The sequence below is a fragment of the Sarcophilus harrisii genome, chromosome 4 (assembly GCF_902635505.1).
Source record: "Sarcophilus harrisii chromosome 4, mSarHar1.11, whole genome shotgun sequence".
In the NCBI taxonomy this organism is placed as follows: Eukaryota; Metazoa; Chordata; class Mammalia; order Dasyuromorphia; family Dasyuridae; genus Sarcophilus; species Sarcophilus harrisii.
Window position 1 is genome coordinate 447,386,514 of NC_045429.1, and position 26,906 is coordinate 447,413,419.

The 26,906-nt window shown below is 45.1% G+C and overlaps 1 protein-coding gene across 1 annotated transcript in view; it reads right to left on the reverse strand.

The window, feature by feature from the left end:
* The window catches only part of LAT2 (linker for activation of T cells family member 2), a 45,800-nt gene extending 24,796 nt beyond the window's left edge, over positions 1-21,004 (reverse strand). The window contains 3 exon segments of the mRNA XM_031968746.1: positions 16,898-16,935; positions 16,938-17,347; positions 20,989-21,004. Coding sequence (XP_031824606.1) covers positions 16,898-16,935; positions 16,938-17,347; positions 20,989-21,004 — 464 coding nt within the window.
* Positions 21,005-26,906: the final 5,902 nt, after the last annotated feature.

Below are 26,906 nucleotides of genomic sequence, written 5' to 3' on the forward strand. Positions count from 1 at the left end.
TAGTAAGAGGAGGAAGAGAAATAAGGGAAGTGGGAAGGAATCAAGACAAACTACAATTCTACTTCCTCCATCTGCCCTATATCATATGTCACAATCCTTGTTATTTACATTCATGGCATGGCCAGGATTTCAGAGTTGAATGGGGCCACTCCCTTCATTTTAGAGAGAATGGAAGAGAAGGAAGGCTACCTGTTCCCACAGAGCTAGTTGTAGAGTCAAGTTCTATGCTCTTAGAGAGGACACCATAAAAATACAGTAAAACTTTCCTTATTCAGACCTTATCAATTTGACATTTGTGATCATGACAGCAGGCAAAACTGATCTGTAAATCCTTGAATTAATCGATTGATTAACAACTGCTAATTAAACAGGTTAACAAGATCTTTGGGGGACTATTTAATCTTCTTTTAAAAAAATAACCTGCCAGTAAAGTCTTCAAGCTACTTTGGCACCATTTACCTGCTCACATGATCTCCATCTGCTAATTATGAATGATTCTCATCTATTCTTTAGAGCAGTCCCAGGACTCTACTTGATTACCTTGTAGGTGTTATATAAAAGAAACAGCACTGTCTATTGACTCAATCTTTAATTCTAATTTTTCACTCCTCATTTTGTCTGATTCAATTGAACATTTTTAGACACTTATTATGTGCAATGATCTGTGATAAGCACTGGGACTTCAGAGATTAAAAAAAGGAGAGAATCCTTGTCTTCAAGAAGCTGACAAGCAACATCCTTAATAAGCTCACCCCTCTCTCCCTCAGAAAGTGTCCTTGCTGGATTTCAGACTCTTCTTTCTTTCTTGACTTTTTTTCACTCCCAACTGAATTTATCTTTAAAAAATGATTCTTTTTGAACTCAAGTCATTTTTAGTGGTGCTTGCCCTAAGAGTAGAAAAATACTAGTTATGCCCATGGACCTCATATAGATAAAAATTTCCCATCTATCTCCAGGGCTCTCTCACAACACCAGCTGACTATTAGACATTTCTCCCTAGATGTTGTATAGACATCTCAAATACGTGTCCAAAACATAATGTATAACACTGTCTTTTCCCTGAAAACCACACCCCATCCTAACTTCCCTATTTCTGTGTGTTCTAATTACTGTGTGAGGTTCTCAACTTCCTCCACCAGCCACAGCGTGTGTATGTATGTGTAATGATGATAACCAGCATTCAGACAGCACTTTTAAAGTGTACATACGCTATCTCATTTGGTCTTCATAATGATCCCATGAGTATCATCTGCATTTTACAGATGAGGAAACTGAGACAGAGACAGATTCAGTGACTTGCTCAGGGTCACACTTCTAGTGAGTGGCTACATACGCACAAATAGATACATAATGTTTATATAATACAGAAGTATATAAGTTTATATAATATAGAAGTATATTATATATAAGTATATAAAAATATATACCTATATACACTATGTATTTATGGATACACACACATATATAATGTATGATACAGATACATGTGTCTATACACATATGTATGTATAGATAAGCACACATGTATATTATATATGCCATACATTTGATTATACATATATACAATGCATTTGTGATATATATATGTGTACATGCATATGTATAAGCACACATGTGTATAATATGTACTATATATACTTATAGATATGTAGCTACAATGTTTGTATGATATGGATATGTGTCTACAATATATATAAGGCACATGTCTTATATACTATATACACACATATATAGTATATACATATAGTATATAAGGCATGTGCATTTATGTATATTATATACATTATATATTGTATATATATAATATATTAGTACATATGTGTATATATATACTATATATACACATATACACAATGCTTATGTGATATATACATGTCTATATACATATACATGAGTATATACATGTATATATAATATAGACACTATATATTTATGAAAACATAAACACACAATGTATACTATGGCTACATGTGTACATATAATGAGGGGAGGGGACTGATTCACTCTTCTCTTTGTTTATCCAACATCTAGCACAATGGCCTAGCATACAGTAGATGATTAATAAATGCTTGTCGATTGATTCATTGATTAAGTTTATAATTAATCTGTAATCAAAGGAAAGCATGACAAGCTGAGAGTCAAGAGACTGGAGGCAGAGGCTTGTTGGGTCCAACAAAGCACTGTGTAACCTCAGGCAAGAACATCCCCCCTCTCTGGGCATCAGCTTCCCCTTTTTTAAAAGGAAGAGATTGGATTCAGCGATTTCTGAGTTGTCTTCCAGTTTGAATGTTTTGTGTTCTGTGATTTTGAACTGATCTGGTGTTTCTTCTGCCCCAGTCTTTTCCCTGTCCCCCCCATTCCCACCTGAAAGGCTACAAATAGCCTCTTTCCCTTCTGTTGTTAGTGTAGCCTTACTGCTGGGCTTTGGGGCTGCCAGGGGAAGGCAACAGGAGCCAATCGACCTTAGGCAAAATTGGGAAGTCTTTCTTTGGGACCCTGTTTTTCTGTGCCAGCCTCCTATGCTCTGGAATCCTATAGAAATCCTATGGAATCCTATGGAAATCCTATAGAATCTCCTATTGCCAAATGGAGCCATAATGAACTCTAGCTGACAATCTGGTCCCCTCTCAGCCCCTCCCATTTCTTCTAGATAGCCACCGGATTTGGGGTCAAGAAGACTTGAGTTCAAATCCAGCCTTTGGAAGCAAAGATCCAACCGGGGCCATCTTAAAATGGATGGGACGAGATCAGTGATAAAATGATAAAATCGACTCAGACAGGGAGCAGAATAAGTTGTAGATATCTCCCTTGAAAGCTAGATAGGAGCTTACACCCAAGACTGGGGTCAGGTGAGATTAACACAAACCAGACCAAAGTTTATTTGAAGCCCTTTCTCATCCATTATTGTCTCCTTGTAACTGCAAAGTGGCCAGGGCAGATATTATTAATCTTTTCATAGAAATGACTCATCCAAGCTCACACATATCTAAAACTGGAAAACAAGGGAGGGCAGACATTTTGTTGCTGGTAGCAAAGTAGGACAAAGTTTGAGAGCTCATCGAGTCCCTTTCGGTCTTTTTCACAGTAAAACCCTCAAGCTGGTTTGTATGGACCACAACTGGTATGATGGGAGATAAAAAGAAATTGAAAGAAATTTCTGCTCTCTAATTTAAAGAGCAAATTCAAGGGCCCTGATATTGGAAAATAGAATTCAAAAGACATACAACTACTTGAGAGGCTTGTTTTCTTCTCCAGCTCATTTTACCAATGAGGAAACTGAGGCAGAGAGGATGAATTAGGGACCACATGATTGAAGAAGGCTTACTGCCCTGATTTTTAAAGAGGGCAAAAGAGCAGAAACTGCAAGCTATAAGCCAGTAAACTTAACATGGGAAAATAATCCTCAGACATTTTAAAAAGGATGTTTTGTGAGTACTTAAAAAGGGAAGTGACAATCACCAAAAATCAGTATTACGTCGAGACATACAACACTAATCACACTTGCTTTTTGGAGAGGGCAAGTAGATTGAAAATGGAGGCTTGCTGACCTTAGAATGCTTAGCTAAGAGGCAAAAAGACTCCTGCTGACATCCCACCTCTGACACCGTATAACTAGATGATCCTGAAAAAGATAGCTAATTTCTATGTGCCGTGTCAACTCTCCAAGACTATGGTTTTATCTAATAAAGCACATTTCCACACTGGGAGTTCTTCACACCCAAGAAACAGATTCCTCCCAAATTTGCATAACTACACTGGTATAGAGAAAATGCTATTAATGCAATTTATATATTGAGGGTAATCAAGGGAACCCCCTATTTTAACTGTTGAACTGTGGTTTACCCCCCTCCCCCTTGGGGTTTTATAACTGAATGTGGGAGTTGTAAACTTGTGAGTAATTAACAGTAAATATTTGATTTATATACCTGTTTTACATAACTATATACAAAATTTCCCAGTCGTAAGTGGAAAAAGTTTAAGAAAACTTGATACTTAAAAAGGGCACTTTCCATGGATCTGAACCCGTATCCCGACCCTTTCTGGTGGGCACCATGCCTTCTGGTAGTGAGATAAACTACAGACCACTTGAACTGAAGGAAATATTAAATGAGGAATTTGGGAAACAGATCATAAACCTGGTATAGGAGGAAATCTTGTAGTCCTAGGGATGATTTCAACTCTCTGGGCATCTGCTGGCAAAGCAGTTGATAAATCTGTGATTTCCCCTGAATGACAATATCATTCTCTATAAAGGAGTAACAAAAGGAAATTCAGCTCTGGAAATGACTCTAACAAAGTTTGTCACAGAAGTAGGGAAGGAATAAGTATCTATTAAGCACCTGCTGTGTGTCAGATACTGTACTAAATGCTTTACAAATATCTCATCTGACCCTCACAACAACCCACGGGAGATACGTGTTATTATGATCCCAGTTTTATGACTGGGGAAATCAAGATAAACAGGGCAAAGTAAATTGCCCAGAGAAAGAAATATCTGTTCTCTGAAGCCTTAAATATCTGTTCATTGCAAACCAGAGGGACATGCTAGGCTGTTCTTGTCTTCCCTCTCTTCAGTCATTAGTCAGTGATAGAGTAATTGCTTGTCCTCCCATTTCTTCTAGATAGCCACCGGATTTGGGGTCAAGAAGACTTGAGTTCAAATCCAGCCTTAGATATTTCCTAGCTGTGTGACCTTTCTTTCTGCCATATCCTGAGGTCTTCATCTGGCTATTATGACTTGGCAATTTGAATTTCCAATCCAGTCATCACATTCAAGCCTAGAAGGTCCCTTTTAGCTCTAGATTTTGGCAATTTAAATAGGCCAGAGTACTGAGAGTGCGGGCACCGGGGTTGAGAGTTTTGTGGAAAAAAGAGCATTCCTTTCTTGTTTTTTTATTTGGATTCTCGGTATTGGCCACACTGCATGGTACTGAGTAGTATCCAATCAATATTTTCCTGTTCAATTATACAGGGGGCCTCCTCTTCAGCCAATAGCCTCCCATCTTCCCCAATTCCAGGGTCTAGCCCCACAGGCCATCTTCTTCTTCCTGTCTTCTCCCCCTCTCCGGGACCCCTCGGAAGAGTAGAGTGAGTCAGAATGCATATCATTTTCCAAGTCGTGTGACATTTGGGAGGCTGAGTAACTCATGAAGGAACATTAAACTCAGCCTGTATATTTTTTCCAAGTTAAATTTAGGTTTAAAAAAACCCTTATTTTTATTACACTGTCTGCCCTCTTACTCATCTTTGTATCTTTCACAGAAGGAGCTTAATAAATGTTTGGTCAATACTGAATAGATGTTGTGGGGGGAAGAATAGATTGTTCTAACACTTTGAAGGCAAGGAAGGGGGAGGAGTGTCGGGGGAAAGCTGTTGAGACTGTAATAACCAAAGATTGTAGATCTCATGTTAGAAGGGAGTTCATAGGCCAAGTCCTCCAGCCTTGTCCTTTTGCCGAGGAGGAAACTGAGATCTTTGGAAAGTTAGATGACTTGTCCAAGTTACATAGGTAAAAAGAAACAGAGTTAGGACTTGAACCCAGGTCTCCTGTAAACTGAACAACATTATGCCTTCTTGCCTCGTCTAGCTGTTTCATATTTACCATGTAAATCATGTTGTGTGTGCTTCCTCTTTTACCTCCTCTTTCCTCCCTACTGCTCCCCTCCTTTACCTCTGTCTCTCTCTCTCTCCCTTTCTCTCTCTCCTCTCTCTCTCTCAAAGTAATTGGGATTAAATGACTTGTTCAGGGTCACAAAGCTAGTAAGTGTCAAGTGTCTGAGGCCAGATTTGACAGGTCCTTCTGACCCTAGGGCTGCTTCTCTATCCACTGAATCACCCAACTCTCTTCTCTATTCCTTTTTCTTTGCTTCTCCTCCTTCTCTCTCTCCTTCTGTATGTTTGTATTTGTGTGTGTGTGTGTGTGTGTGTGTGTGTGTGTGTATGTCTCTGTCTCTCTGTCTCTTTCTGTGTGTCTAGCTCTCAGTTTAGCTCTCTCCCTATATCTGTCTCTGTGACTGTCTTTCTGTCTCTTTCTGTATCTGTTTCTGTCTCTCTCTGTGTCTGTGTCTGTTTCTTTCTCCATTTCCCTTCCATCTCCTTCCTTTATCAACCTCCTTAGAGGATGTCTTTCTGTCTCTCTCTGTGTCTGTGTCTGTTTTTCTCTCCATTTCCATTCCATCTCCCTCCTCTATCCCCCTCCTTGGAGGATGAAACAAAATCCCTGAAAAAAAAAAAAAAAGTCTTGTCTCAAGTTACACAGCAAGTTAGTAGTACAACCGAGACTCCAAGCCGAGCCTTCTCCCTGGTGCAATAGCCGTATCATGCCCTGTGCCACTGTGCAGTATCACGCACAGCTCTCAGCAAACATGTCTCCTCCACCTCTGTTGGGTAGGGAGACCTGACGCAAGACTGGTGCCAGCATAATGCGGATGGTGGCAGCTTGTTTCCTGGACCTTCCTCTTGGTCCATTTGTCTCTCCTCCCAGCTATCTCCACGAGGCACTGTTGACCACCCTTCAATCTAGACCCCATGACAAAAGGGCTGATTCAGGAATATCTAGCAAAGGAAGCGATAAGAGGCCGGCTTCTTCTTCAATAGGTCATGTGTTAGTCATGTCAGACTACCCTCATTTCGAAGTCACGAAAGATGCTGCAGATAAGAGTCTACCCAAACTTTAGGAAAGCATTTGATCAAACCTCTCGAGCTTTGTGGAAAAGATGGGAACGTGGACATCTCCACTGCATGGAGGAAGGGGCGACGAGAGTATGATTAAGTGGATTTGAAACTGAATGACTGATTGCATTCAAGGTATGTTCATTATGGAGCCTGTTTTCCCACAGCCTCACCAGCAATCTCCATTTTTCTTTTTTGGCATATTTATCAAACCGATAGGTGAGAAATAAAAGTTCAGAGTTGCTTTGAATTGTGTTTTTTCTAGTTATCATAGATTTTTCCCTACCTACGTATTGGTTCCATCTCCTCTGCCTTCAAACAAACTCAGGTCTGCCTAACCTTGGAAAATTCCCCATCTGCTCTGGGTTATGATGTTATCATCTTCTATGTCTCTGCCCTCTCACTGATGAAACAATAGAGGGATTAGTCTACGTTGGCTGCTTCCACTTCCTAACCTGTCACTTGACCCTCGAAAACCTTACAAATCATTTAATTTCATTCAGCCTTGGTTTCTTCATCTGCTAAATGGGAGTATAAATAATACCTACTTCACAAAGTTATTGTAAGGAGATAATATAAATAAAGCATTTCAAATGTTATAGAAATGGCTAGCTGCTATACTTCAGGTTCTTATAATTAAGATAATTATGTGCGTTAATAAAAATTGCTTGCATTTATAGAACACCCAGAGAAGATGGCTTGATCTTTTCTCCTTCTTCACGTTCAGCTTAGTGGTGACTAAGGTGGCCACTATCCCAATGACCCCCCCCTTTTTGGAGAGAGAGAAGGCCATGTGACCAGTGAACAGATGGAACTCCATTGCCACAGGGGTGTGACAAAAGCTGGTTCTCATGGTTCTTCCCCTTCCAATTGTGGCCCGTAGAGCCTCTTGAACTATAGCTGCTGCGCCTCATCTCAACGTATCTGGTTGTGGTTTTTATGGTCTTTCTTGTGATGTGCACAAGTTTGTGTTTGCTTCTTAAAATTTCATAGCCAGTGCCAAGTTTCCTCCCTGGGGAATGGAACTGAATTGCCATTGCTTGCTGGAGGACCTATCGGGTTAGAGATATTCATCCAGAACTATATTCATAATTAAGGCCTTTTCCTCCCTGTTAATGTCTTTATTCTCCTTCCCTTGAAGAATCTGGCTTCTGACCTTGTCATTCAACTGGAAGTGCCCTCACCAAAGTTCCCATTAGCTTCTTGGGGTCACTTCCCATGGCCTTTTCTCCCTCCACATCCTACTGGACATCATGGCTGTGGCTCCTTCTGGGAACTCTCTCCTCAAAAGGCTTGAATGATACTTCTGGCTCCTGGCTTTTCAGGATGTGTCTGACTGTGCTTTCTCAATCCACTTTGCTCTTTCTTCACTCTTGCCAGATGTGAGTGTATCCAAAGTGTAAGTATGGGCTAGCTTTCTGGAGAATTTCAGGGTCAGCCAGAGTCAGGGAAAATTAAAGTCCTTCTTACACGAACTGATGCTGAGTGAAATGAGCAGGACCAGGAGATCATTATATACTTCAACAACAATACTAGATGATGACTAGTCCTGATGGATCAGGCCATCCTCAGCAACAAGATCAACCAAATCATTTCTAATGGAGCAGTAATGAACTGAACTAACTATACCCAGAAAAGAACTCTGGGAGATGACTAAAACCATTACATTGAATTCCCAGTCCCTATATTTATGCACACCTGCATCTTTGATTTCCTTCACAAGCTAATTGTACAATAATTCAGAGTCTGATTCTTTTGTACAGCAAAATAATGTTTTAGTCATGTATACTTATTGTGTATCTAAGTTATATTTTAATATATTTAACATCTACTGGTCATCCTGCCATTTAGGGAGGGGTGGGGAGTAAGAGGTGAAAAATTGGAACAAGAGGTTTGGCAATTGTTAGTGCTGTAAAGTTACCCATGTATATATCCTGTAAATTAAAGGCTATTAAATAAAAAAAAAAAAAAAAAAAAAAGAAAGAGACAATGTTCCAAAAAAAAAAAAAAAAAAAAAAAGAAAATTAAAGTCCTTAGTCTTTAGGGGAGAAGTGAAGGAGGCAGACAAACTGCCACAAGGCTTGCCAAAGATCTCTCCTGGATCCTAGAGTCCTGAGTCCAGCCTCTCTCCTCCTCCTCCTGCCACAAAATAACTCTCTGGTCCCTCTCTCACCCTGCCCTCAAATCCTGGCCTATGATTCTCTTAACACCAAACATTCAGTGAGCACCAAACAGTGAGAAGAGTCATTTATCCAAACACATGCTAATAGAGTCATTGTCTCACATCAAATAGGTAATTAACCTTAAGTGCTCAGTGGCTGATTCAAGCACAGCTTTTAAGCATTTTGGTCCTCTATACCTCCAGCTTTCTTTTGTTTTGAAACACAGGTGGTCACACCATCCCTGACTTCTCAGGGAGGTGAGAACCCCAAAAAGGAGATGATCACACCCTTTCTGACTTCTCAGGAAGAGAGACGAAAAGCACCAAAGGGAAGTGGGGATTGCTAGTGGGTTTCTGGGCAGAAGGGTCTTACGACAAACAGGTATGCACAAACCCATCAGCATGGGAGGTATTACACAAGCACATAGCAATAATGCACAGGCTATTAGTGATGACTCTCCCCACAGCCAGTGCAGGCTCGATGTGGTGCAACAAACATGAATTATACACACAAGTAGCGGTATAACAAACAATATAAATCAACATGGTGTTGTAAAAGATTTCCAGAAGTCCTAGAAGGTATGTAAACAACAATCACACATACGCCTTCTTCAGCAGCGAAGAGATAGTTCAAAACCAATCTATTGTCCATTACTTCATGTGTCAGGGAATCCAATGATTCCTGCAGATTTTGAAGTCCTACAACAGTCTTATCATGTCTCAGAGAATCCAATGATTCCTGAGGGTTTTCAAGTCCTACAACACCAAAGTTCTGACCCAAGTCCTCTTCTCTTTGTTTTATCCTCCATATTCTCTCACTGGGTGATCATTATCTCTCTTGGAAATTAGAAATCTCTCTTGTTGGATTATTATTTCTGTGCAATAATTCTCATTGCAACTGAACTACAATCATCAGACTGGGGGATTGCTGGAAAAGGATGTCACATAGGCTTTGCAAATTCAAGATGTCCATAGTAGAACTGATTATTTCTATCCTTCTCCTACCTCCCAAACCTTCTTCCCTCCCAAAACTTCCTGTTTCTAATGTCTTCCTATCCTCCCACCTGCCCTATACTTTAAAATCCAGCTAAACTGGTCTAGGGGTTCCTTCATGCCTGGAATGTTCTGCCTGCATTTTCATGTCTTAATTTCCTCATCTTCCTTCAACACTCATTTTCTGAAGAAGGCTTTTCCTACTCCCACTGCTACTTTGCCTTTTGCTTTCAAACTTCCTTCTGCTTACTCATATGCGTCTTTTAAAATTTATATACTATTATATATATATATATATATGTTTATTCAAATACTATATTATTTATATTTATATATATATATATATATTCAAATACTATACTATTTATACTTATATACTATTTTCCCATAAGAATGTAGGCTTCTTGAGGGCAGGCTCTGCTTTTTTGACTTTTTTTGCATCCTCAGTGCTTGGTTCAGTGCTTTGACCATAGTGAGCCATATTCCTTGGCAAACTGAAACCCGGCCTTGGGCCCCCCACCCTCTCCTATCACATCATTCTGCACACAGTTCCCACGCCTGTCTTTAACTCATCCGAGCCCGTGGCTGACTGTATAAAAATTTATTTTAGACACCTCGCTCCTTTGCATGGACTTCCTTCCTTTCCTTTGCCCTAAAGGGAAGGCTGAGTTACTCAATAATCACTCATTTGGAAAGGCATTGACTGCCCAGAGTAAGAACTCATGCAGAGAGAACCCCCACAGCTGCAGCACTTGGTGTATGAAGTAGCAAGACTTCTGCAGTACCCCACATAGCAAATTTGGGGATTTACAAGTTCTCTAGAGGGGGAGGCATATGCAAAACAGGAAATATCCAAAACAGAAGCAGGGAAACTAGTCTCTCTCCTGGAGGTTGTAGAGGAGAGGGCCGGGACTCAGAGGGATGGGAGGTGTTTTGTCCAAATTGTGATGAGGAGGATCTGGCATCTGAGATCACATATCCCCAGGAGCCCGGGGCTCAGAGGATGCCCATCCCAAGGCTGGTGGGGGTAGGCAGAAAGAGACCTGCAGGGACATCCGTCAAAGCGAGAAGGTGGACCGTTTTGTTAGTTCCCCTGGGAAGCCAAAATAGCAGAAAGGGAAGTGGGCAGTTTTTGTATAAACCAAATTAACAGAGAGTACAGGCTGGAACAGGCTGGAGGCAAGACAGGGCTGAGTCCATAGCTAGGGGAGGAACCAAAAGGAGGGTCTCTCAGCTAGCACCTGCATTAGCTTGTCCTTCTGTAGTCATGGGTCACCCAAAATTGAATGTTTCATGTGTCGGAGCAAGAAGGGCTCTAATCTAACTTCAAATGCTTCATTTTACAAAAAGGGAAACTGAGGACCAGATATTGGAAAGTGATTTATCCAAGTTTATCCAGGTAGAAATAGGATCAGAACCCAGGTGTCAGCTCCCAATCCAATATATTTTCTCCTATATCATCCTACTTCTTTCTTTTAAAAGGCATCACCTTAAAATAAACTAAGTACTCCCTGACAGGTCTGTAGAAAGCTTCCAATATAGTCATTCTACCCCATCGGGCTACAATGTGGCAGCCTCCCCTTCCGCAGTCTCAGGGACAGTCCCACTGCTCCAAAACCTGGGATCCATAATTTTGCTTTTCTCCCCCCAATATTTTGAGAACTTCATTTCAATATAATTGGTTTCCTTTGTCACCCCGTGTATTTTACACATCTGAAAAAATGATTCGGAGAAGGGGTCCACGGCCTCCCCGAAGTGAAAAATCCCTGTACCCCAATGGGTTTGACCCCCTCCCAGAAACAAGATCTATGTGGTTGATGGCTGAGGTGATGCCCTTAAACCACAGACCCCCTTATTCTGAACCCAGCCAAGCATGGGAGAGCGGTACCTATATCAATGGAGCATGGGAGGCCAAGGTGGCAGGTGACCCCTTACTCTCCACCAATCTTTCTCCTGGAACTCCTGAAAAGCAGCATACCCTCATCCTTTGTGTCAGAAACAGGACTTGTCCAGACAAATAGGGAAAGTGGGAGCCTCCCCACCATGCTATCACCCCAATTTGGACACTCAAATCAGTAAACATTGATTAGGTACCTACTATGCACCAAACACTGTGCTAAGCACTGGAAATACAGAAAAAGTAAAAGATAGTCCCTACTCTCAATTATCATCTAGTGGGGGGTATAGCAAACAAACAAATCAAAGCTATATTATCCAAGAATAAATAGGAAGCAATTCACAGAGAGAAGGCGGTGGGGTAAGGAAGGGCTGCAGAAGGCTTAAAGGAACCAGGAAGCAGAGGGAAAACATTCCAGGCATGAGGGAAAGGCAGAGAAAGGGCCAAGAGGTAAGAGATGGAGAGTCTTATTTATGGAATAACCAGGTTAGAGTCACTGGATGTGGAAATAAGGTGTAGGATGGGGTTGGGTTGTGAAGGGCTTTGAATATCAAAGAGGGCAACTGGGAGCCACTGGAGTTTATGGAGGAGGAGGGTGACGTGGTTGGGCTTGTGCTTTAGTAAAAAGCACTTTAGTGGTCGGAAGGAGGCTGGAGTGGAGCCGGAGGGACACTGGAGTGGAGCCGGAGGGACACCAGGCAGGCAGGCCCCAGATGCTATGGCACCAGTCCAGGCAGGAGGTCATGCAGATTCACCCAAGATGGTGGTAGAGGCAGGGGAGAAGAGGAGGTGGATTTGAGAGAAGCTGCAAAGAGCAAGTTGACCAACCCCAGGCGCAGCTTGGATATGGGGAGTGAGAGATAGTGAAGAGTCCAGGATGACTTCAAGATTGGGAGCCTGAGGGCTGGGAGAACCGTTTTGCCTTTTGCAGTAATGGGGAAGGTAGGAGAGAGAGGTTTTAGAGGGAAGGATCAGGAGAGCTGTCCTGAACATGGTGAGTTCAAAATGTCAGCTGGACATCCAGTGCCAGATTCTGAATGGCAACGTGAGATGCAAGATTGGAGTTCAGCTGAGAGAACGGGGCAGGAAAGGCAGATTTGAGAATTATTGAAGGTTCCTTTCTTGTTCACAGAGAGAGTTGTGGATTGGCCAATAGCGGGGCTTTTCTCAAAGCCCTTCATAATCCAGCCCTATCCTATCTTTCCAGTCTTCTTATCCCTTAATCTCTGACACATATTCTTGGATTTGGCGGCACTGACCTCCTGGCTGTTCTACAAACAAGGCCCTTTGTCCCTTGGCTCTGGGTATTTTTTCTGTCTGTCTTTTCTGTCTCCCTTCTCCCATCTGCCTACTGACCTCCCTGACTTCCTTTTAGTCCCAACTTCTCCAGGGAAAAAAAGCGCATTCTCCTTATTATCTCCTATTTAATTCGGTGTGTTTTCTTTAACATAGAGCAGGGGTCCTAAACTTTTTAACTAGGGGGCCAGTTCACTGTCCCTCAGACTGTTGGAGGGCCGGACTATAGTAAAAACAAAAACTTTGTCTTGTGGGCCTTTAAATAAAGAAACTTCATAGCCCTGGGTGAGGGGGATAATCGTCCTCAGCTGCCGCATCTCGCCCGCGGGCCGTAGTTTGTGGACCCCCGAGTCATAGAGCTTTCCTTTTTTTTTCTTTTAATAGCATATTCGGTTTCCAATTACAAGTAAAGATAATTCTAAGTATTCATTTTTTAAGATTTTTGAGTTCCCATTTTTTTTTCTCCCTCCTTCCCTTCCCAAGACCACAAGCCATCTCATCTAGGTTGTACCTGTACAATCAACAGAGTTTTCTCTTCTTAAATCCTGTGTAGAGCAGAATATTTGTTTGCATGCTGTCCCACCCCCCCCCCCCCATAAGCCCATGAGCTTCTTAAGGGTAGGGAATGTCTTTTGCCTCTTGTTATATCTCCAGCCCTTAGTACGGTCCCTGGCACACGGCAAGATCCTAATTAATGTTTATTCATTGACTGAGTCAAAGCAGATATTATGGTGCACTTTCATACATTTATGTCGTTCTCGATTCTTTGGGGATTTAAGCACCTAACCTTTCATCCATGTGAACACTAACGAGCTCCCTTCAGAGAGGTAGGTCACATTCTCTTCTGGAGCCGAGGGCTTCCCAGTTACCGTGGTCTCTTCAAGCCAACGATGAGTAAGGAGCCTCCTACCATCCATCTGGACTGGACCTCAGCTGGATTTTGACTTAGTGGGACTGGACAGAGCTCATTCCTCAATGCCATAGTGAGGAGGGGCTGCAGGGAGGGCATGTTAAATGTGTTCTGAGGTCCTGGGTTTGAAAGTTGGCCCTACTGGGCCCTACTGGGGACATGTCATGTCATGCTCTGAAAAATGAAGGGGTTGGATAAAGAGCCTCCTTATCCCCCTCTAAATCTAGGATGTTTTTGTATGTCTAACAGGAACCCCATTTGCTTCAGATTTAGTTGAGTCAACCTGCATTTATTAAGTGCCCATTGAGTGCAGGGCTCTGGGGCTTTAAAGAGAGGGACAAAACATCTTGGAAGAAAGAAATACATCCTCACTGATACAAAAAAGCTCACCTCAGTCCTGATTAACCATGGGACTGTGGGAAAGTCTTCTCTCAGAACCTCAGTTTCTTCATCTTTATAATGAGGGTAATTCTAGCCTAGGCTACCTCTTCCCTCGGATTGTGGGGGAAAGACCATTAACCACTGGATCCTATGATAGAGGAGGCTGGAAGGGCTTGGTCCCAGGAGTCCAAAGGACCAGACATGACCGAACATCCGAACAACAACAACAACAATCAACAAATACACAAGATCAGACTCTTTTTCTCTTTTCTAAAACAGTAGCAGTAAGAATCAGAGCTCTGGACCTTGCCCCTTCTCGGGCCTTTCTTTCCACCAGAGTCAATCCATTGGTGAGTGCTCCACTACTTAAATAGCTTCCATCCACATGGCGGTTTAACTCATTTTCCCAGCAAACTTACTCAATGTCTGTGGACCGACCCTTAAAAGGACAGTTAAAGAAGCTCTAAGAGACCCCCTAACCTGCTGAAACTGAAAGAGCGGGCGAGCCTTTGGCCCCACTCTCGGAGGACCGTGACCCGTTAACCATCCAAGGCTCACACTGTTCTGGTTAGATGTGGCTGCCCCCTGAACGTTAAACTTTTTGGCAGGGTTAGATAAGATCCCTTATCTAAAGGGATAAATAGATCAGACATCTGATTTATGTCTCCCTCCCTCCCTCCATCTCCTCCCTATGCCATGGGCGGGGGGGGGGGGGGTTTCTGGGGTTCTCAAAACAGAATATGAGCTCAGTCAGATCCCAGGTCTGATTAAGCGCTCCAGCGAGCTCGCTGATGCCGCCCACTTATAATTATCACGTTCCTCATCCAGAACAGGGCCCCCCGGTTCATTTTCAGAGACTTCCCCCTTTTTAGAGACTTCCTGACCCCATTGCCTCCTTACCGATGTGACAGATGCCAGAGCAGTCCCTTGGTTTGAAAGCTCTAAGCCTGGGCCCCAGGGGCTCTGGATCTTTGACTAGAGAGAGCACATCCCACTGCCCGCCTGGGCTCCCACTCATTCACGGCATCCCATAGGGCAGTAGGGCTGATCGTGTTACTCTGTCCCTGGTAAACATTTAACTACCAAAAAAAGAAAAAGAAAAAAAGTGCCCACAACCCATTTTGAAAAATCACCCACATTGTTTACAATTTCTTCATCACTTTCTTAAGCCTAGAGATCGACAGAATAGTAAATCAAGGCCTGATTTGTGGCGCTTGCCGACTCTTGCTGGCTGGTTTGCGCTGCCCCCGGCACATCCTAACTAGAGCCTCCTCCGCTGCCTGTGCCAGGGAACCTGCCTCGGCTGGCAGGCCTTTCACCAGGCTCTGCCTTCAGTTTTCAGGACAGAGACCTGGAGAACGCCAGGGTAAGACTCACAGGGGCTCATGCTGGCGAAAATGGCCGACTAGAGCAGGCGGGTCTTCCTCGGGAAAGCCCCCAGTTTGGTACCTCGGAATCATCCTCTACTCCCCCATCTCTCTCATCACCCCCAGGCCCAATTAGATGCCAAATGTTGCAGTTCTCGTCTCCCCAGCATCTGTCCCCTCTCTACTACCCTGTGGTCCAGAACCTCAACCTCCTCCTAACGGCCTCCTGACGTGACCTCCGGCTCTGCTCCCTCCTTATCCCCCTCCCAGCTGCCAGAATGACTTTCTTAAAGGATAAATCTCGTCACTTCCCAGCTCAACAGACTCCAGCGGCTCCCCATTGCCAGTGAGATCAAGTACAAACAAGGCCCTTCCCATCCTGGCTCCGGTCTGCGTGTCCAGTCCACACTCCCCACGGTCCAGCATTCCTCATGACGCTCCTTTCCTTCCTCTGTGACTTTGCCCTGTCCGCCATCTCCCCCCAGCCTGCTCCCACCTCATCTCTCCCTCCAGGATCCCGAATTTCCTTTGGAGCTTGGCTGGAACCCGGGCTCCTTTGGCTTCTCTAATCACGGCACCTGCCAGTGCCCCGGCTCCTTTCTAAGTCCCTCAGTTGGAGAGAAGGTGCTGACCCGGGTGGGCGGAGGACATTCACTCCCTCTAACACACTCTCAAGTCCGGGGCCGACCCTTAACTGGACTTTCTCCAGGAGAATGGAAGCCCCCAGAGGGAAGAGCCTCTCTTATTATTATCTCCGTACAGTGCCCTGCACAGCGTGGGCTCTGCCAGGCCTTGGGCACCACAGGGTACAACCCTATTCCCTTCACAGATGAGATATGGGTAAGTGGAGGGAGCCGGTCTGAGACTCCCATGAAGATCCACTTACTGACTTTGCACTTGGAGTAGGAAGGTGTCCCAGCAAGCTCTTGCACTCCTGGCTGCTCCTCCTGCAAAGGAGCTGCTGGCATGGGAGCTACTTTAGAGAGCAGTGCTGAGGCAGGGGTCTCGATGGCAGCAGCCCAGCCCATGGTGCCCATCTCCCTCCTGTCCCCAGCAGAGGTCCTGCTGCTCTGTGGGTGCCCCCGGCCTCTGTGGGTGCCCCCCGGCCTCTGTGGGTGCCCTCGGCCTCTGTGGGTACCCCCAGCCTCTGTGGGTGCCTCCCAGCCTCTGTAGGTGCCCCCCGCCCTCTGTGGGTCCCCCCTCTCCTCGTGAGCACTCACCTAGGAGCCCGACAGCTGCCCTCACTCTGGGAGGCCCATCCTTCTCTGGCTCCCTGCTCTCTCTGCTGTCACCAACACACAAGGATGGCAGGCAGGCTGCTGGCTTCCTGTCACCTTCTGAATCACTCCCCTCACACATCCGCCGCTCGGCTGGACCGGCCAGCTGCGAGATGAACGAGGGTGAAGACAAAGAGACATCGGAAGGGGGAGACGTTGAGAGAACTGTGAGCAAGAGCCCAAAAGGAGGGGAGAGGCAGGGACAAAAATAGTCTCTCTGGGGAGGGAAACCGAGAAAAAGAGACCTGAACCGAAAGGGGAAGAGCTGAAAGCCAGAGATGGAAACAGGAGAGAGACGAGAGAGAGCAATGGAAGCGAGACAAAGGTGGCCGGAAGGATGCCCGGGAAGCCTCTCCCGCTTGGCCCTCAGCTTCCTCCGTTCCCGGACTCTCTCTCAGTGGAGTCTGTTCCCTTGTAGGCCCTACTCAGGCTCAACATGTCAGGTCTTGAGTTCTAGTCCTGGCCTTGCCTCTAAAGAATAAGCAAGAACCAACTGCTCTGCCCTGCCCTCAGGAAGCTCATTATCTGGTCAAGAAGGGGCTCTTACAGGAGACAGAGAGCGGCTACTGCAGGACAAGGCGATGGTCCAGAAGGGTGGGCGCTGTGACCTCTGGAATCAGGACTCTGGGATGGTAGAGAAGAAGGAGGGATGAGGGGGCTTCTATCTTCCCACTTATTAACTATAACCCAAGAACTCCCAGGCCTTGCCATCTACCCCCTTCTGGGGCTTCCCATCAGCCTCTTTCTGCCTGGCCTTCTACTCCCAATGGGATCCTTCTAGAAGAGCAGCTTTTTGAGACCCAGGCCCAACCAAACTAGCAAAATATTTGCCCCAGAGTAAATGCTTAATAAATAGCTTTTCTTTTTTTATTATTTTAATGTTGACTATTACTATTAACATTATTATTAATATGAACATTTTTGAAGGGGGGAAAGAGATGAAATAAATGCTATTATTTTAATTAAGATAGGACAGAGATAAAATAAGTGCTATTAATTAAAATAATAACATTTATTTCATCTCTTTCCCACCTTCCTTCATTAGGAAAAAAATAAAATAAAACAAAAACCCAACCCAGTGATAAATATATCTCCTCAGGAAGGACAAATTCCCCTATTGGCTGTGCCCAAAAATAGCCATCTCATCCTGGAGCCCGTCACCCTCTGGCAGGTAGGAGCAGCTCACTTCATCATTCATTTATCCATTCATTAATAATTGAGTCCAATTATCACTCATTTTACAGAGGAGAAAACTCCGACTCGAGCCGTGGAGCAGGGTCACCTGGCAAGGACCTTCCAAGACGATTCAGTGCCCTCTCCAGGGCTGCCCCAACAGATAAGCACAGAAATTCTACCCAGAGCCCCTTGTGCATGTGTTGGGGCGGGGGCCCGAACTTGACGGATCTAGACCCAAATAGGACCTTTGAGGTCATCTTGCCCATCCCTGGTATTTTTCAGATCAGGAATTGAGGCCCGAGGAAAGGTCGGCTTCCCAAGGTCATCCAGGCTGCAAATTCCCAGCCTCCCACTGTTTCCCTTACTGGGAATGAGAGCGGAGCAGATGACGGGGAAGGGCAGAGCCTCCTCACTCACGCCCTGTGACTGTGCTCGTCTTCCTTCTCCTGGAGGCTGGGCTTTAGAACATTTGCCTCATAAACTATCTGCTTTTACCACTTGGGCTCACTGAGGCAGACAATCCTCTCCCCTTCTTATACCAGAAGGGAGTCTTTCCTGGGGCATCTAGAGGATGAGCCAGCACAAAAGTAGAGCACAACTTTCCAGGAGATTTCAGGACTGGACCTAAATAAAACCACATGGTCGGCCTTTGAGTTGCTGCTGCCCAGAACTGCTCTGACTGAAAATGGGTGGAAAGCACTCCAGCCCATCTCTCCTTGCTTATTTGTTTGCTCCTGAGAGCTCTGGGCCTTCACTAGCCACCCATGGATCTGGCCAATGAGACCAAAGTTCGTCACCATCCCTGGGCTTTTTAGTTCCACAAAAGGTGGGTTTATCAGCAGAAATATGAATAATAATTTTAAATGGTTAGTATTTAATAATTTTAAATACCTACTATGGACCTGTAGCTATGCTAGGACTTAACAAATACTAGCTCATTTTACCCTCACAACAACTCTGGGAAGTGGGGGCTAGTATTATCTCCATTTTACATATGAGGAAACTGAGGCAAACTAAGGTTAAGTGGCTTGTCCAGGATATTCAGCTAATAAGCATTTGAGGCTAGGTTTGAATAATAATAATAATAAAGGTGATAACATGGTGATGATGGATAATAACTAACATTTCTATAGTTGTGGGGGGACGCTGAGCTAAGTGCTATACAATTTTTATTTGACCCTTATATCAACCCTGGCAAGCAGTTGTCAACATCTCTATTTTACATATGAGGAAACTGAGTTAAACAGAGTTTTTAGTTCTACAAATGACTTGAACAGCGTCATACAGATAGTGTCTGAGGTCACATTGCAATTCAGATCTTCCTGACTCCAAGTGTGGCACTCTGTGCATTCTGGTGCCATCTAGCTGTAGCATGTAGGCAGGAGGGGAGAAGTCAGAAAAAGAAAAGTTGGACTGTTTTGCATATGGTACATGTTTCCATAAAATGTGAGTTCTTTGAGGGCTTATACTATTTCATTTTTACCTTTATATTCTCAGGGGCTTAAATGGGGCTCAGCACATTGTAGATTTTGTTTTTTTTTCCTGAGGCAATTGGGTGACTTGCCCAGGACCACAGAGATAAGAAGTGTTAAGTATCTGAGACCAAATTTGAACTCAGGTCCTCCTGACTTCAGGGGGAGTGCTCTACCCACTGCACTATCTAGCTACCCCACTTAGTAGATGTTTAATAAATGCTTGAGCCAATCTGAGTTCAAATTTGGGCTTTGTGTCACTCTGCTATTTCTCCTCCTCAACCCTCAGTTTCCTCTTCTGAAAAACAAAGGAATTAAACTTAATCATCTCTAAGATCTCTTCCCTCAAGCTCTAAATCTATGAGCCAGTGATAGTGACTAAGAAGGAAGTGAGAGAGCCCTGAAAGGGTGAATGGTGCTGTTGTGGCTGAGGCAGGAAGGGGAATCCCTTTGTCTCTTTGTGAGTCAGTGTGCAGAGGTGGGCAGCACAGGAGCCCAGAGCCAAGATGAGCAGGTCCTCGATGTGGTCCTTTCCATCTGGGGCAGCCTCTGAGCAGACCAAACTGGCCACTCGCCCCTCCAGGAGGTAACCCAAGCCTTAGCATCCTGGGGTTCTAGTCCCAGAGCCTACAGGAGCTCAGTCATCGAATTCAATCCCTGATGTCACAGAGAAGGGAAGCAATGGGGTCAATGTCACAAAGTCAGTCAGTAGGACTGTATCCTCAAACTATCCAACCATATACCAATAGCAATAGTAATATGGTGGGAAAAGTTAGGGTTCTAAACTCAGAAGTTCTGGGTTCACCCCTGATGTGCCTGAATAGCACGTACTGGAGTTTCCTCTTTTGTAAAATTTTGTAAAATGACCAGGTTAGAGTGGATGGTCTCTGAAGTCTACTTCTATCATGAATAAGATCAAGGCTGTTGGGGTAGGAGGGGGGGTATATGTGAGGGGAAGGCAAGTGTACTTCTGTGGGTAAGGGAAAGGCCCCTCAGGAAATGGAACCCCAGTTTCTGTAAATGAGCTCTCTTAGTCATGCAATGAGTGATGACCGAGGAGAAACAGTACTGACTCTGTACTCAGTACTCTGGATTCAGAGGATCTGGGTTCGAATGTCACCTCTGACATTTACTACCCGTTTAAACTCAGGCAGGAAACTTCTGAGCCTCAGTTTCCTTATGTGTAAGAAGGTAAGACTACGCCTCTCTGAGGTGCCTTCCGGCTCTGGAGTTTCTGATCTTGCATCTATCCAGAAAGTCTTTAGGTCTCCTTGCACAACTTTTCATTTTAGTCACTCCTTCAGGGCCCTGTCCCTGGAAGCTTGTCAGAGGGGTAACACCCATAAAAACGCGGATTGGTACAGAGCCTTCCTCATTTGGACTCACCTTGGGGAGCACTCATTGTGTACCTGTTACTTTGGGGTTCCTAGAGCTAAGTACTGGAAGGAATCTCAGGGAGCATCCACTCAATCCTTTGATTTTTCTTTGGGGAAATGGACTCAGGGAGGTTTGGTGACTTACCCACCAAAGAATAAATCAAGTTCCCGAGCATTTATTAAGCACTTACTGTTTCCCAGACAATATGCTAATCATCAGGGCTACAAAGAAAAGCCTTCAAGGAGCAACTCCCCCCTTCCCCCTCCCAGGTTGCTAGAGGAGACCACATGCAAACAGCTCTGGACAAACATGATAATATCAATGGTTGGGAAATTTGTTATTTCCTCAAAGGACAAATTAACTAAGCTATGGATGGGATCGGATGAGTCTTTTCCCTTGCCTTTCCTCATGGGCAAATGGTTCCCAGGATATGGGGAGGGGGAGCAGGTCTGGGAGGGGGTAGAGAGGACTGATTCTCTGGGGTTGAAAGCACGTCTCAGGAATGTCTTTGTTGAAATTTGAATCTCCGCGTTGCTTCCCCATTGGCTGGAGTTTTCGGGCTTAGAATGTAAGGTCCCCTTCTCAGTTGATGATGAGCCAGTGGGGCAGGAGCAGGATGTTCCCCCCTCTTATCTGTGCTCCAGCCCTCACTTCCTACTTCTCCATATGGTGAGAGTGACTGCCCCCCTTCTCCTAAAACAAACAAAACCCAAACCCTTCTCCTGCCCCCTGGAGAGACCTCGGAGATTTATTGGGCGAGTTGCACACCACACAGTCTGGGGGCTCGGTCGGGGATCGCGTGCTCATTGGGGATCACCGGGCTCTCCGAACTTGGCAAACTAGGCCCTGCCTAATTCTAATTGTCGGCAGTTTGTCACGATTTGAAAGTCCTTGCCCCCCTTTGAGTAAAAGCAGCCCGGAAAGCAGAGGACCTCGGTGTTGTCCACCTACAGCTGAAAATCCCAGCAGTGACAGAAGCTGTCCCCCTGAATCCCGGGGCACTTGATTCCTCAGAGGGCTCAAGATTCCCACTCGGCAATTCCCAGTTCGATCTTGGAATCCGAGGACACCCAGAGGGTCAGCACAGGTCGTTTGGGTGCCTGAAGAGGGGGAGGCTCCAAGCCACCCCCCAATTGAGACTTGAGTCTAAGTGGAGCTGGTTCTGAGAGTCTCTCTGACCAATGGGATTTTCCCAGTCCAAACCGGAATTGTCTACTGCAGACAAGCAAGTTGAGGTACCAATAGACAGTCCCTTGGGAAAGCGATTAAGCAATTGGGAGAAACTTCCAGAATATGAGGGCAAAAGCAAAAAGAAAATGATTAAGTACTGGCGTTTTGTATGGGGAGATAAGAATATAGGGAATGGGATCACGTGGCCTGTCTACGGTTCCACTGAAGAGTGGGTATCAACAATTGAATCTATTTGTTAGTGCAAAGGAGTCCGGGGATCTGAGGAGGTTACGTGTGCTAGCTTGTGGCTTCCTGGGGAGAAGCAGGGAAGGAAGAGCCAGGAAGAAGCAGTGAAGAGGAAGGAGGAAAGGGACCCCCTTCTCTCCCCCCTCCCTCAATCCCCCTTTGCTTCTGGCCCCTCTACCCCTGCTCTGACAGGGCCGCATAGTTCTCTCGCGACAGAAATCAGACAGTCGCAAGGGGATCTTGAAAACTTCCTATCAGGCTCACTGGATCCCAGGATCCAGCATCCTTTGCTAGAGGTTCCCACCGGGCCAGAACCAACCAGCATCCTTTGCTAGAGGTTCCCACCAGACCAGAACCGACCCAGCATCCTTTGCGAAAGGTTCCCAACGGGCCAGAGCCAACCCAGCACCGTCTGGGGGAGGGTAACACTGGGCCAGAGCCCCTGGGATTTGCGAACACTCCCCTCCACAGGACTGAGGTTTGGGGTTTTAAGGAGACGATGTCCCTAACGCAGGACCCCGGGGGCCGTCCCAACAATTGGATCAGTTTCTGGGCCTCAGCTTATACACCCGGAGTGAATGAATGTCCATTTTCAGCATGTTATTCCCCTGGGAAGAAGGGGGACTGCAGAGGCTGTGCTGGAAGAATGGGAGAGCGGACACCCCCAGGAGGGAGTGACTCCCGCCCCTCGCTGATCCCCAAGGGGACCCTCATGGCTTGGCTCACAGGCGCCACCCAGAGGACTTGAGAGAATTAGTTATCACGGGGGTCAGAAATGTAGTCCCCAGAACCCAGAGCCTCCGGGAAGCCTTTTCAGTGACCCAAGACCTGGAGGAATCTCCCACAGAATATCTGAAGAAACTCAGGGAAAGTGCGGGGAAATATCTGCAGCTGGATCCAGAAACAATCTTGAAATTGTATTTTGTGGCAAACGGACATGAGCTTGTTGCAGGGGCTGGAACGGGAAATCCCTCGCTACTCTTCGGGAGGAAGCGACTAAAGTTTATCCTGAAGGGAGGAGGGGAAGCAGACGCAGGAGGCCAGGGTTCTAGCGCTTGCTGCAGGAGACGGAAAGCGAGGGCCGAGGGAGAGGCCCAAGGGAGAGGCCCTGGTCAGGGAGACGAGGCAGAGGCTCCGTCCATAAGGGCCTTGTTCAGGGCCGGGGGCCTGGGAGGCAGAGCCCCCATCACATGCTGGCGATGTCAGGCCGTCGGGCACATGCAGCGAGAGGGCCCACAAGGAACGAGGGAACAGGGGCGCTCCCTCATGGAAGGCGGTGAAAGTTAGGGAGGTCCCGGGCTCTTCAGCACCCACGTGGAGCCCTTAGGGAATATAAGGATGGAGCCCAAAGAGGAGCAGGGCTTCCTCAGAGACACAGGCGCTGCTGGAAGCAGTCATACAGCAGCTCCCCCCTGGGGCTGAATTATCTAAATAAGCATTGAGGGGCAGCTGGGAGGTGCAAGCACTAGCCCTGACCCGAGCTCAAATCCGGTCTCAGACACTTAACACGTCCTGGCTGTGTGACCCTGGGCAAGTCACTTAACCCCAATTGTTTCAGCAAAAAAAGAAAAGAAATATTATCCCAGGAGTAAAAGGAGAAAGTTTTCTAGTTCCCATAACTAAAAGATGAAAATCAGAAGGAAGGGTAACCTGTCCTACAGGGGCTCCTGAAGAATAGACTAATTGAGCCCGTATTTCACCTTTTAATACCTCCAGCCTGCCGGTCTGAAAGAAAGATGGCACATTCAGATTAGTACAAGATCTAAGAGAAATGAATAAAATAGTCCTGCCTTCCCATCCCGTTGTACCAGACCCATTTTACTACCCTGGGAAAGATCGAGTAAATGCTTTCGTGTGCCGGATCTTAAAGACGTATTCTGGAGCTGCCCCTTAGAGGAGGACTGCAGAGAAATTTTTGTGTTTAAATGAGAAGACCCCCGTACTTATAGAAAGTGTCCTACCCCAGGGTTACATGGAATCCCCAAATTTGTTTGGCCAGGTGTTGGAAATTTTTTTTATTAAAAAAAAGCCCTCTTTGGGGGGGGGGGTCATCAGACATGTCTTTTGAGGAGATGGTTGAACCTGCTTGTCAGTAAGAATTCTATGTCGACTTATTGTCAGAAGCCGTGGCAGCTCTGCCTAATCCTAGGGGCAGTTGTTTTCAATGGGGCAAGCCAGGACACTTTGGTTCTGCTGGTCCTCTAGGTAAAGGCAGAGGTCAGGAAAAAGCCGGCCTTCCGCATCTTGTCCCAAGTGTCAAAAGAGATTTCTCTGGTCTTCAGAGTGCAGGCTGGGAAACCAGTAGGGGGGCCCCTACAAAAGAATTTGGGGATGATGATTCTATCACAGCCGCTGCCACTCAGCAGTATCCGCAGCAGTGGCTGAAGGGGCAGACCCCAAAAGCCTTCATTTTTTAAAATGCCCAAGATAAAGTTATGTTCACTGTGGCAAAAAGTTCCACTTCTTCTGCCTGTGTCAAATCTCTTTCTACTTCCCAGACTAGCATAGTAGAAAATCCAGCTCTTCCTCTGCCTACTCTAGACATTACTGTAGACACAGAGGATGCTGGATTTAAAGGCTACGTTATTCACCCCATCCTCTGGGGCCCTAAAGAGATTTTGAAAAAAGTGGCTGTTGGTCGCCATGACCAACAGAGCAATATATTTTCATGAGGGGGAAGTGTTAGCTTATGGTCTTATTTTCTATACCAAAGAGCCTCTTAATTTTAAGAAATTTGATACTGAAGGATTAGATGCAGCACGGTCTCATGTTTATTGGTCAAAAGGAATATCTCAATCTTCTCGTCCTATGTTGACGGCTAATATTCGTGGAAAAATGTTTGAGGGTCTTTTAGACCCAGGAGCAGACAAAACAGTGTTGTCATCTCTATTTTGGCCGGCGGAATGGCTGTCTCAATCGACTGACACTGCCTTGGTGGGAATCAGTTTCGCCGCAGCACCTTGTGTTAGTATTCAACCCTTAACTTGGTTATATAATGGACATCAGGGGAAAATCAATCCTTATATTATTGACCACCTGCCAGTAAATTTATGGGGCAGGGACTTACTCAACCAACTAGGGATTCACCTCATCATAGAGGTTTTTTCCTAGGGGCCACAGAGCAGCCTGGTCCTGTCCCAAATAGATGGAAAACAAATGAACCAGTATGGACACAGCGGTAGCCCCTCACCAAAGAAAAACTGCAGGTTTTGAGAGACAGTACAAATTCTATTACAACAGGGACATATTGAGATCTCCACCAGTCCTTGGAACTCTCTAGTATTTGTGATAAAAAAAGAAATCAGGAAAAGTGGAGAATGGTAACAAATCTTAGGAAAATTAATGACCAAATGGAGACAATGGGTTCTTTACAGCCGGGACTCTCATCTCCAAATATGATTCCTTCACACTGGCCGGTATGGGTCAGAGATATTCAGGATTGTCTTTACTCATTTATGCCAAGGACAGACTAAGATATGCTTTTTCTTGAAGGTCCTTATGAGAGGTATCAATGGATGGTTTTGCCACAGGGCATGAAAAATAGTCCCATATTATGTCAAATGTAGTTGCTGAAGTTATTAAGCCTATTAGGACAAAATATCCAGGTTCTATAATACTCCCTTATATGGATGATATTCTTGGTGCTGTTCCAACATCCTCAACTGCTCAGGACATGCTACAACACACAATCAGAGTCTGAGAAGCAGTAAAGTTATATATTGCTCCTGACAAAATACAGAAAATTACTGATGTTAATTATTTAGGTTTCAAGGTGTCCCTGGAATTCATTTCACCTCAAAGGTACAAATAAGAACAGACTGATTGAGCACTCTTAATGACTTTCAAAAGCTCTTGGGCGATATCCAGTGTTTACGCTGGAGATTGCCATTAACTAATGCTCAGTTAAAGCCTTTCTGATTTGCTCTTTTATGACCCAGCTTTATATTTTCTCCTTTTTCTCACTCTAGCAGCTAAAGCTGCTTTGGAGCAAGTTGTAAACTCTCATCACTCTCTCAACACTCTCATCACTCAGTTTCTCATCGTTATGATCCAGCTCTTCCAGTTGCTTTGTCTCTTCTTCCCACACTTGAGTATCCTACTCCACCAAAATGATTCTACTTGAAAATGGTTTTTTCCTTCATTTCAACCTAAAAAAGTGATATTAACTTACGTTTCTTCAGCAGGAAGTCTCTTACAAATAGCAACTAAGAGAGTTATTTCATGTTTAGCTTCGCTTGCAGATGCTATTGCCACTATGTATACTAACAGCCAATTGGAGACTCTCCTTTCACAGGACCCCAATGGCAAGCGTTTCTTGCCTATGCTATTCCGTTGGTGCCATTATCCCACTCTAAAATTCCAATGATATCCTCTGTTTCTTGCTGGCTTTGGATTGCTCCTAGAATAAGAAGTCTTTCTCCCTTATCACAGGCTGTTGACGTGTATACGGATGTATGCTTCCCTATTTCTCCCTGATTTGTCTCAGTTTTTTGTGAACACACCTTTTATTT